At 41.4% G+C, this 11,663-nt stretch overlaps 1 protein-coding gene across 1 annotated transcript; it reads right to left on the bottom strand.

Annotated features, from left to right (window-relative positions):
* Positions 1-466: 466 nt before the first annotated feature.
* Positions 467-9,692, bottom strand: LOC117371088 (keratin, type II cytoskeletal 8-like). The gene is made up of 9 exons (XM_033966690.2): positions 9,191-9,692; positions 5,488-5,696; positions 5,348-5,408; positions 4,224-4,319; positions 3,990-4,154; positions 3,175-3,300; positions 2,035-2,255; positions 1,922-1,962; positions 467-1,455 (listed from the first exon to the last, which is right to left on the bottom strand). Exons 1-9 carry the CDS (start codon positions 9,644-9,646, stop codon positions 1,136-1,138), a joined length of 1,695 nt encoding a protein of 564 aa, XP_033822581.1. The 5' UTR covers positions 9,647-9,692; the 3' UTR covers positions 467-1,135.
* Positions 9,693-11,663: the final 1,971 nt, after the last annotated feature.

Raw genomic sequence — 11,663 nt, 5'->3', positions numbered from 1 at the left:
GCCACCTCAGCTGCTCCTCTCGATGTGGACATCAGCCTGTTTATTTGCATAAGGTTAATGTCTTTTGTGCATTGTCCTTGATAAATAAATACAATTCTTATTCAAATCGTACTACTACTACTGCTACTACTGCTCCTGCTACTACTACTTATTACATTCTCATTTTTATACTACTGCTTCTTGTACTCCTGTATTAGTGCTACTACCTTTCTATTTCAATACTTCTACAAGTACTTCTGCTGCTACTTTCACTGTTATCACTATGACTTACTTAACAAGTATTTCTATTTTACTAGTGACGGAACTATTACAACTACAACTACACAATGCTTTTTAAAACTACTGCTCACTGATACCACCAACTTTTTCTACAACTTTTACTACGGTTAGTGGTGCTCAAACCAGTTAGTAGTAAAGTAAGTCAAACTGTAACAAGTACAAAAATGTCCTGTAAAAACTTCAAAACTTTGTGAATGATGTTTATTTAGCAGATACACTTCAGCAGGAGCAGTTTCAGTGTCTAGGAAAGCAGGGACAAGACATGCAACGGCGCCACCTTCTGGACAAATATGTACAGTGCAGGGTTATTTTAGAATCTCCCATGGAAGTCCCATTGACCCAGATCTCTTTGTACATCAGTTATTCAGACAGCGAAGATTTAGAGTACAGATTTAGCTTTGTCACAGCAGAAGAACCAAATGGTTGAAACTTTATATAGATTCTAGTTAAAGGTGCACTATGTAACTTTTCTGGTAGAGGATCTGTCACCATGGAAACATTCTTGCATTGCCTGGAGTCTTCCACAATAACATTTTAACATCAAATATTTATTAACATCCATGTGCTTTTGTTTTTTAACAAATACCTCAAAAAATGTCTTCTCCACGTTACCTGCGTTTCTCCATATAGATAGATAAGTTTAATGCCATACTGTGGAACAATCCAGGTGAAGCAACCCTGCACCTAAAAGTTTTGTGTGCTCTTAAATGGACAGGGAAAAATGAGATGAGTTACTGAGTTCTGCAATAACCTCAAACTCGTGTTTACTCTATGAACCTGTTTAAGGCCCAGACCAGCAGAAAAGTACTTTGTTGAATTCTCAGTGTAAGATAATATAGTGCGTTTATTCTCAGGTTCATTCAGCCGCTGGTTCAGCCTCCACCTTCTCCTGCTTCTGCTCCTGCTTCTCCTCAATGGCTTCTTCCTGTTTGACCTCTTTTGCTTCCTGTGGTGCCTGTGGCTCCTCCTCTTTTTGCGGTGGCGTTGCCTCTTTTTGCGGCGGCGTTCCGTCCTCGGTCTTGACCATCACGGTCTCGGTTTTGGTCACTGTGGTACTTTTCACAGTGGGAGCCTCTGGACAGATGACAGGGCTAATGCTAGCCTTCATCCCCCCAAAGGAACAGGCCACATAGGAGGGCGTGCGTGAGCTCTCCAGGCCGTAGGCGTAGTTCACAGCTGTGTAAAGGTAAATGCACGTGGGGTTGTCAAAGGTGTAAAAATCTGATACTATTGATACTAAAACTAATATCAAAACTAGATACTAATTTGAGCAAGAATTGATACTGCAAAAATCACATTAACGGGACAAAACTTGAGCTTTCCTGGACAGTTTTAGTGTCACTTTGAGCTTTATCAGAACTAGAACTATAAGACCTCATTTCAACATAAAGAAAGTACTACTATACTAGTACTACTGTATGAAAATTACATTCTAGTTCTAAATATTGTGTCACTGTGATACCGTAATTGGTCTTGTTGTTCATATGTTACTTTACTACAATCGTTTTTTCTTTGTTTTATCATTACACCAAATGCTATAATGGTTTGGATTAATCAGTGGTGCAAATAGAGACTAAAATGTCATTTTGAAACATGACACGTGACTTACATGTCTCTTTCAAATGTGACACATGTGACTTACATGTCTGCTTGGAGATGTTGGTCTTGATTCCTGTGGCTAATCTGTTAAGAAAAAACAAGAACATTGAATGTTTAGTTTTGTTTTGGTCGCCATCACAAATCACTCTTCCTCACCTGCTCTCCTCTCCTTCCAGCAGCTTCCTGTAGGTGGCGATCTCAATATCCAGGGCCAGTTTGACGTTCATGAGCTCCTGGTACTGTCTGACCTGGTTGGCCATGTCCTGCTTGGCTCTCTGCAGAGCCTCCTCCAGCTCTCGGATCCTCAGTTTAGCGTCTTTTACTGCTAACTCACCACGCTCCTCTGCTTCTGCAATCTGTGCCTCCAGGTTGGCTCTCTGAAGGGGAAGAGACACAGTGGCTGTGGTTACATATGTGCTCAATCAAATCAGATTATTATCAGATTTTTTTTAAATATAAACTATTAAAATGACATGAGGGACACTTTTAGCTGCCCTGACCAGACCTCCTAATTTTGCTGCAGCTAAACCTGAATTTCCCTCAGGATCCTAATGTGTCTAATAATAATGTCTAATAATTCTCCCTCTGATCACTCACATCAGAGTCTGCAGTTTGCATGTCATTTAAATCTTTGTAAAGGTCCAGAAATCTGATTATAATCCTGTGATAATATGACTGTGGTTTGCATGTAAACATAGCCAGTGTAGTAGTAGTAGTAGTAGTAGTAGTAGTAGTAGTAGTAGTAGTAGTAGTAGTAGTAGTTGTAGTTGTAGTAGTAGTAGTTGTAGTAGTAGTTGTAGTTGTTGTTGTTGTTTTTGGAATAAAAGCAGTTGTAGTAGTTAAAGTAACCATTGTTATTAAAGATTTTGAAGTATTAACTGAGCTTCAGTGCAGAATGTGGGTGTGTCAGTGTTTGGCATCAGAAAAAAATATTTGTAAGAGTTGTAGTAGCAGTGGTACAAGGTCCACTATTTTTAACTATTGTGTATTGGTCCATTTACTCTACTTAATGTCTCTGTTCAGTTTATGGGTTTCACATGACATCACAACATTCTTTACGCTAATAATATTTACTACAGATTGAGCAGCTAAAGTGAATCTTGTTCACTTGCAGATTTGTGTTGTAATACTTTGAGCTCGGGGTCTAGTCACTTACAGAAATGATTCAACATTTGTGAATTTACCTTTTAGACATTTCAGGGCAAGGTACAATGTAATTAATAGAGAAAAGTGACTCTGGCCCCCGTGTGGCAGTATGACCTCATCACATCTAGAGTCTTATGAGCATCATTTCACCTGTTGTTTTGCCATCTCGATCTCAGACTGGAGCCTCATGATCCTCCTGTTCATGTCTGCGATCTCGGCTTTGGTCGATTTCACGTCATCTCCGTATTTCCCCGCAGACTGCTGCATCTCTTCAAACTATAACAAACACACACAGTATTTTAAGTAGGAACTTTTATGAGCAACAACTAAAGATAGGGAATACTAAATAGGGGCAAATCATGGCCTAAAGTATGAATCACACATACTTAATTTCTGACTCAAGAGTTTCCATAAAAAACACACAGATGACAATTAACAAGTCTCTGCATAACATCTACATCCAAAAGCACTGGCTTATAAGTTTATAAGTTATCTTAAATTTTACAGCATTTAAGGTGGACTTGTTATCCTGCATTAACAGTAAGTGTTCAGTCATTTTCAGGGGCATATGTTAATGCAACCTGCAGCTTTACTGCAACTTCACCACCACGAGGGGTGTAGTTACAGTTAAATGCCTTTACACAGTACACATTAACTTGTGCATACATTAAAATATAGTGATAATGTGACCAAAATATGTCCAGTTCTCTGCCTCAGACAGGTCACTTCCTGACAGATTCACACAGATTAAAAGCAGGAAACTCTTAAAGTGTCCTCTTTTGTCTTTATAAACACAGCCATGCTATTTTTAGACTCAGTAGATTATAGCAGCTCCACTAGAACTAAACCAGGCTCCTTCCAGTTTGTCTTCATGTCTCAGGACTGAATGTACTTAGCTGCTCTTCTGTGATTGGCTGATGAGGACAGGTGTGGCTAAGAGGTGTGGTTTCTTTACTGTACTTTACCTTGGACTGGTACCACATCTCTGCTTCAGCTCTGCTCCTGTTGGCGATGTCTTCATACTGAGCTCTGACCTCTGCCACGATGGCGTCCATGTCCAGGTTACGGCTGTTGTCCATCTCCACGATGACGGACGTGTCTTTGATCTGTCCCTGGAGCTCACTGATCTCCTACAAATACACGTTTCACCATGACAGTAATAATAAAATGATTCAAATCCCATCCTGAAGTGTTCTTACAGTGTCGTAGATCTGTCTGAGGAAGTCGATTTCGTCACTCAGAGCATCCAGTTTGGCCTCCAGCTCCACTTTGACCATGTAGGCCGCATCTGTGTCCTGCAGGAAAATAAATATTTTCACCATTAACTATCTTTTAATGTTTACAACAATAACAAAACTCCACAGTAAAAAAAATACTGTTATGCAGGAGAGAGTTATAAAGTGGGAACACATGGGACTAATGGTGAGTTACTGTGAATCTGAAGCACTAAGAGTATTTTACTTCTATAGGGTATTAAAGAGGGGGTATTTTACTTCTATAGGGTATTAAAGAGGGGGTATTTTACTTCTATGGGGTATTAAAGGGGGGTATTTTACTTCTATGGGGTATTAAAGGGGGGTATTCTATGGGGTATTAAATGGGGCTATTCTATGGGGTATTAAAGAGGGTATTTGCTTCTATGGGGTATTAAAGTTGTTTTTTTTTACTTCTATGCGGTATTAAGGAGGGGTATTTACTTCTATGGGGTATTAAAGGGGGGTATTCTATGGGGTATTAAAGAGAGGGTATTTACTTCTATGGGGTATTAAAAGGGGGGTATTCTATGGGGTATTAAAGAGAGGGTATTTACTTCTATGGGGTATTAAAGGGGGGTATTTACTTCTATGGGGTATTAAAGAGAGGGTATTTACTTCTATGGGGTATTAAAAGGGGGCATTTTCTTGTATGAGATATTAAAGAAGAAGTATTTCAGTGTCTTGAAAATTCTGTATTAGCTTTTGTTTTGAATCACCCCCCTTCTTTGGCTCTTTGTGCTAAGTCACTCCCCCTTCAGTTTTGTATCATGTTTTTATATATTTATGGAGAATTGTCCTGTGGGAGCATAGGTTACATAGGCTTGTAGGTCTAAGGAGGGTCCGAATAGGGCTCGGGAGAGATCGATGACATTTGGATCCTCTTCAAGCGTGTTTTTGAAGCGCTAAAAACTGATTTACTCCCTCTTTAAGCCGTTTATGCATATAACACAGAAGAATACTTCAGTTTCTTGCATCAGCTCCAGACTACATGCTTTGACTGGCAGGAGTAGCTGTTGTAGCTGTAGCTGTGACGGATCATCTGATGTTATAGCACACTGAGACGTTACCTTCTTCACCAGCACAAAGGTGTTCTCGCAGTCGTTACGTTTGTTGATTTCTTCTTCATATCTAAAACGACAGCAATCACCTAAATCAGTGACCTCACTTCTGCCTCCTGTAGCACATTTACTTATCGTATTGGTCATACTTATTTTTGTAGTCTTCCACGAGCCCTGCCATGTGGTGCAGATCGGACTCCAGTTTGACCTTCTCGTGGCCTAGGCCGTCCAGCTGTTTCCTCAGGTTGGTGATGTAGGCCTCAAACATGGAGTCTATGTTTGAGTGAGTGGTGGTCTGTTCCTGGAGAAGTTTCCATTTGGTCTCCAGCATCTTGTTCTGCTGCTCCAAAAACCTCACCTGGAAGTAAAAAATTAAATTGATGAGTTTGAAAAGGGTGAGAAAACAGGAGCACAACTGTTTCTTTTCAGTTTATTCATAACAATAATGCACAGGTTAAGGACTGCAACTTTTGGGCTTCTCCTGGTTTGTGGATATGATCACATGTGTTTGGACTGAGATGATTCGGTTACAGAGCAGGAGAGTGGATATATGGTACTAAAGAGAGTGGGTATGTGGTTCAGAGGAGGAAGAGTATATTCACTCTCCTTCCTCTGCACCATTAGGCCCAAATTGTGCCACATCATTTGATCATTTCAGATTGAAAATGATCTCCAAATGATGACCAGGCCTCACTGTTTTTGTGCAGTTTAAATTGAAACAAAAACAGTACAAAACCCCGGAGAATCAGTGAAGGAGGCTTGAACTCTGACCCTGACATAAGTACGAGTGATGACATCGTCACTTTATATTCACATGGAGAGGTCAGAGCTCCAGGAAACAGGAGGCCTAGAGGAAGACCAAAGAGATCCATGCATGTAGTGAAAGAAGACAAGAAGGTAGTAGTGTAGGTGTGAAAAGGGTAAAGAGGAGGTTCTGTAGAATGTGATTGATTTTCAGTCCTATTGTTTGGCAGTTACATATTTGCAGATGAAGATAGATGTGATCAGAAAACACATTTAAACAATAGGGACGTCGTATGAGATGGACGGTCAGGTGGACGGTCAGATGGATGGTCAGTTGCCTCATGCGTTACTGATCTGTGTTAAACTCTGATGTGGTGTTTCCACTTAAAGCAAGTTCTTGTTATTGCTCATGTGTGATTATGACCCCTCTCCCACCGCCCACACCTGAGAACTCCTGACATTTAGAAGACCGTCCTTCTGCAAACAGGACCCACACCTGCTCAGGTATGTGAGGGGTGGGGCTCAGCAATTTTATTACATTCACTGGTCTGTGAGTGAGTGGATGTACTAAGAAATGACCTGTGATGAAAAAGTACTAGCAGTAGTAGTGCTGATACTTCTGAACACAGTAGAAACATCTAGTTCCTACACTTCTGCTGTTACTATCAGCACTCCTCTGCTGCTACTGCTCTAGTGACTGTGATTGGATCCAAACTGTTATAATTTACACAATATGTAGTGTTGGTTTGAGACAGGCCCAGGTCATGATCCAGTCCTTTTTGATAGAAGATAAAACTTAATCACTTAATCACTGTTGAATTGCTCAGTCCTCTGGTGGATGTACAAGTCTCTAGTAAAATCCTAGGGTTTGTAAAGTCTCATAAAGTCTGAGCCTCTGTGTAACTTTTCTGGAGGTGGGTCTGTCACCTGTTTGTGGAGATGTTATTAAATCTAACTTTGTTCAAAAAGAACTTTTTATACATAGCATTTAAGCCAAAGTGCCATCGTTTTGCTTGAACTTGTGTGGAATGTTTCAGGCAAAAACATTGCACGGAATCAAGAAGGTGATGGACCCCCAACAGAAAGGTTCCATAGTGTACTTTAGTTTTAAGAGTAATTGTGCTGTTAGAACAGTTGTTATTGTTGGACGTAGCTTCAGCCCCGGCAGAAACTGTATATTCAAGTTATTCCAGCAAAATGATCTTTCTCTATAAAAACAGGCTTTAGGCTTTAGAAATGCTCTTTGTGCAGGATATTACTACAACGAGCTGCACCCTGCTCCTCCAGACCTCCACTCATCCACCTTATCTCAACACTCTAGTCATCCATAAGAGAGAGAGAGAGGGAAGGAGAGATAAAGAGAGACAGAGGGAGAGAAAGAATGAGGGTTACTATAAAGAGCTGCACCCTGCTCCTTCAGACCTCCACTCATCCACCTTATCTCAACACTCTAGTCATCCACAAGTGAGAGAGAGAAAGAGGGAGGGAGAGAGAAAGAAAGAGGGAGAGATAAAGAGAGACAGAAGGAGAGAAAGAATGAGGGATATTACAACGAGCTGCACCCTGCTCCTCCAGACCTCCACTCATCCAACTTATCTCGACACTCTAGTCATCCATAAGAGAGAGAGAGAGAGGGAAAGAGAGATAAAGAGAGACAGAGGGAGAGAAAGAATGAGGGTCACTACAAAGAGCTGCACCCTGCTCCTCCGGACCTCCACTCATCCACCTTATCTCAACACTCTAGTCATCTATGAGAGAGAGAGAGGGAGGGAGGGAGGGAGAGAGGGGAGGGAAAGAGGAAAAGAGAGACAGTGGGAGGGAGGGAGAAAGAGAGATGCAGGGAAGGAGAGAACAAGGGAGTGAGAGATTAAGCGAGAGGGGGAGAAATAGAGAAAAAGACAGGGAGAGATCAAGAATGAGAAATATAATGAGAGAGAGATAAAGAGAGGGAGAAAGAGAGAGAAGAGGATGAAGATAAAGAAAGAGAGAGGGAGTAAGAGAGACAGAGTGAGAAATATAAAGAGTGGGAGAGGAGGGAGAGATAAAGAGGGAGAGGAGGATGGAGAGTGGGAAAAAGAGATAACGAGAGAGACAGAGGGAGAAAGATAGAAATAAAGAGAGGGGCAGAAAAAGAGAGAGAAAGAGAGGACGCTAACTCAAAACAGCACATCTGTGCTACAGGGGAGGAAGGGCCTTTGTTTAATACACAAGGATTTGGTGAAGGACAGAGCCAGGTCTGTGTCACCTTGAGCTGTTTTGGAACATTCTGTGGTCATATCCTGCCAGGCACAATATTTAGATCAGAATAATTTTAAATCAGCGGTTCAAATCTAGGTGTGACTTTTCCTTTGAGAATATCTCTAGTCTTATTAATAAACTTTTTTTTTCCATTGTCAGTGTTCACTTCAACATTACATAAGACTGACGTAATGTTCAGCTTGACCACACCCCTCTCCCTCCAGACTCCTGACACACTTTGAAAACAGCTCTGTCTTAATCATACTGTTTACAGTACACACACTAATCTGTACACATGTGGCCTGTGGTACTACCTGCTCATCTCCTGCCACTAACCACCAGGTTGTCAGTTCAATCACCACCTCTACTACCACTGGACTGTACCTTTAAGCAAAACACTCTTGCGCCCTCCCATCATTTACAAATGTGTTGGTGTGGTTATAGGTTTAGTGATGGTTGAGTCTTGAGTTCAAATTAATGTTCAGTTAGATTTGACAACCTGTTTACTTAAAGCTGCACTTTGGAACGTTTCTGCCACCTGTTTGACTCCATGGAGATATTATTATTTTTGCCAAGAATGGGTCACATTAAACTGATCTATTTACATGAAGACAAACAAGTGATAACACCAGGTCAGATCTGTGGAGAGGCAATGCCCCTCACAGTCAGAATACATCTTGTTTTTAAAGTGTGTCAATTGTATAACACATGTAATTAAATAAATGGAAAATGCAGGTGGCAGACCCCAAACCATGAGAAGTTACACAGTGTACCTTTACATTTTGCTTGCCCAACGTTATGGCACATTTCTGATTACATTTTGGTTTGTGGACTTTCGTATCTAGTTCCTTTATTTTTCTTTATACTCACTTTATCGATGAAAGTTGCAAAGCGGTTGTTGAGGGTCTTGATTTGCTCCTTCTCTTGGGTGCGGACTGCTTGGATGGTGGGGTCGATCTCCAGGTTTAGGGGTGTGAGGAGGCTCTTGTTCACTGTGACCGCCGTGATGGGCGCATGTTGGATCTCTTGCATCATGCCCCCTCCCATGCCACCTCCAAACCCCACATACCCAAACTCCACTGCCCCTCCACCTACAGCTCCCTTCCCCCCTGCTGCATACCCCCCAACTACCTTAAACCCCCCCACACCTGCCGCTCCACCCATGCCACCTCCATATGAGCTCCGTACAGCGTAGCTCTGCCTGGGGACCACTCTGCTGACGTTACCCCCATAGCCAGAGAATGACCGGCTGCTAAAGCTCTGGGAGGGGGCCCTGGATGAAGCGCGTGTGGAGAAGGTGGTGGTCTTCACAGCTTGGACAGACATGTTTCCCAGTGGAGAGAGAGAGACAGAGAGGCAGGATCCTGGACAGAAGAACACCCTGGGTTTTATAATGACAAGGGAGAGGCAGAGCTGGATGCTGATTGGCTGTAGCTGCAGGGGGCTTGGTTAGAGGCTGCCCTTTTTTACAGAGGGGCTGGGGGTCGAAGGCATATGGATGAAGGAGGAAATATGTTGAGCTACAGATTTACTTGACTTTGTCAGAGAGGGAGGACTGTGATTACATAACAGAGCTGCACATTGTGCCATTCCACTAGGACATTCACAGACAAGCATTGTACTACTACTGGACTACTGGTAGTACTTTTATTAGTACAAATACTGCTACTATACTATTACTACTACTACTACTACTACTATTACAGCCAGTATTACTGCTTCTGATGCTACAATTTCTACTTAAAGTACTGCTACTATCACTTTTACTATAATTATTATTAGTGTGACTGCTTCAAATCCAGCTAGTTCTGTTATTTTAAGAAGTTGCAGTTTTTTGAAAATGCAACTTCCACTACTGCTGCTACTGCCACTAATGTTGTCATTTCAGAAGCTGATAGCAGCGTGCAGCCCGCTCTTATCACTACTACTGCCACTAGTATTTCTACTTCTCCAGTATATAATTTATATTTCCCATTACAGCTAATAGTTTTGCTAGTGGGAGTGTACTTATATAAGACATGTATGTGCCAGTACCTAAAGCATTTAAGTGGAGCACTGCTGTCTGCCACTGAATGGACTTGTTCCAAACTGCTGCCTGCACAGCAAGCCTCCATAGCACCGTGAGTCTTACTCAGTGTTTCCTTGTGTTGACCGTATCCACACATATCCATCACCCCATTGTTAAAGTGACCAAACTGGCACAGAGCATTTCAGCACTGGAAAAAGACAGCCCTGCTGTAGCTTGGAGTTTTGTACAAAATGTTCTTTTTCTAAGTTTTTAATCTAGTAAATGAGTGAGCAGTGAAATGCATTGTAGATGCATAGGATATGAGTCAGAGTTAGTCAGATTATTATTTTATCATCTGTTTGATGAAACGGCCTAAGCTGGAAGCGTAAATGTCATGTTTGTCAGAGTGGGTGTGTCCAGGAAGAACCAATTTTCTGCAATCTCACTGAGACAATATGTGTTTATCCTCTAGATTTGGCCAAAGTGAGGCTGGACTACCTGATTTTCAAACTATTTATTTAAGGGTATATTTAAATCTACCTAAACGGTCACTAGCTCTCACAAACTTCTTGGCACATCTTTAGTATTTATATGCACACAATATTTGCCCAATAGCACAACGATAGCACAGTGTTTTCAGACAGAAAAGTTAAGCCGGGTGGACCAGCCTTGCACAACCAATCAGCTCTCATCCCTAAGCGTCATATAGTGATACACAGGGCTCATAGCTCCAGTTTGTACTAACCGTGAAGGCCGTGTTTACCCATCTGATCGTAAAGTCATGTTTTTACAATATGACAGATTTGACTGATTTATGAGAAAAAAGTCAGGTATTTGAGCTTTAAAGAAGGTACCAGTGTGTTTATTTATTTATTTATTTGAAGGACAGTGTGCAGATACATTAAAAAGATGGCTGCACCAGATTTAGCAAAATGCTAATTTCCATCCGTAGTCCTTGGTGTCACAAACATTAAAAAACAATTCACATATAAAAAGTGCAATACAAAAGACAAGTGTGCAAAATTTTCAATACATAGTGCAAGCTACACGTTATTAAAGTGCAAGACATAGAGAAGAAAATGCAACAAATATCAGAATAAATACAGTGTAGTCGCTATCAGATGATACCCACGAGGGTAGCATCTGATAGCTCTGTACCTTATTGGTATTATAAATGTAAACAAGACAGTAATATGACACTAGGACAATACTATGACACTCATGATCTGGTAATCTAGTGGCCATCAGATGATGCCCACGAGGGTAACATCTGATGGCCGAATACCCGTCTGGTATTGTTAGTGTGGGGAGGACTGATGGTCAAGAAGCCAGTTT

Source organism: Periophthalmus magnuspinnatus, chromosome 5 (assembly GCF_009829125.3).
Source record: "Periophthalmus magnuspinnatus isolate fPerMag1 chromosome 5, fPerMag1.2.pri, whole genome shotgun sequence".
NCBI classification, from domain to species: domain Eukaryota; kingdom Metazoa; phylum Chordata; class Actinopteri; order Gobiiformes; family Gobiidae; genus Periophthalmus; species Periophthalmus magnuspinnatus.
The sequence above is the reverse complement of the archived record's forward strand: the minus strand, read 5'-3'. Positions and strand labels throughout refer to the sequence as shown.

What these genes read in the sequence shown, in the direction of transcription:
- LOC117371088 (XM_033966690.2), bottom strand. Translation starts at nt 9,646, where the DNA reads ATGTCTGTCCAAGCTGTGAAGACCACCACCTTCTCCACACGCGCTTCA. An exon ending in CTGGAAGGAGAGGAGAGCAG is followed by an intron (nt 1,963 to 2,034) that starts GTGAGGAAGAGT and finishes TTTTCTTAACAG; the next exon opens with ATTAGCCACAGGAATCAAGA. An exon ending in CAACATCTCCAAGCAGACAT is followed by an intron (nt 1,456 to 1,921) that starts GTAAGTCACATG and finishes ACCTTTACACAG; the next exon opens with CTGTGAACTACGCCTACGGC.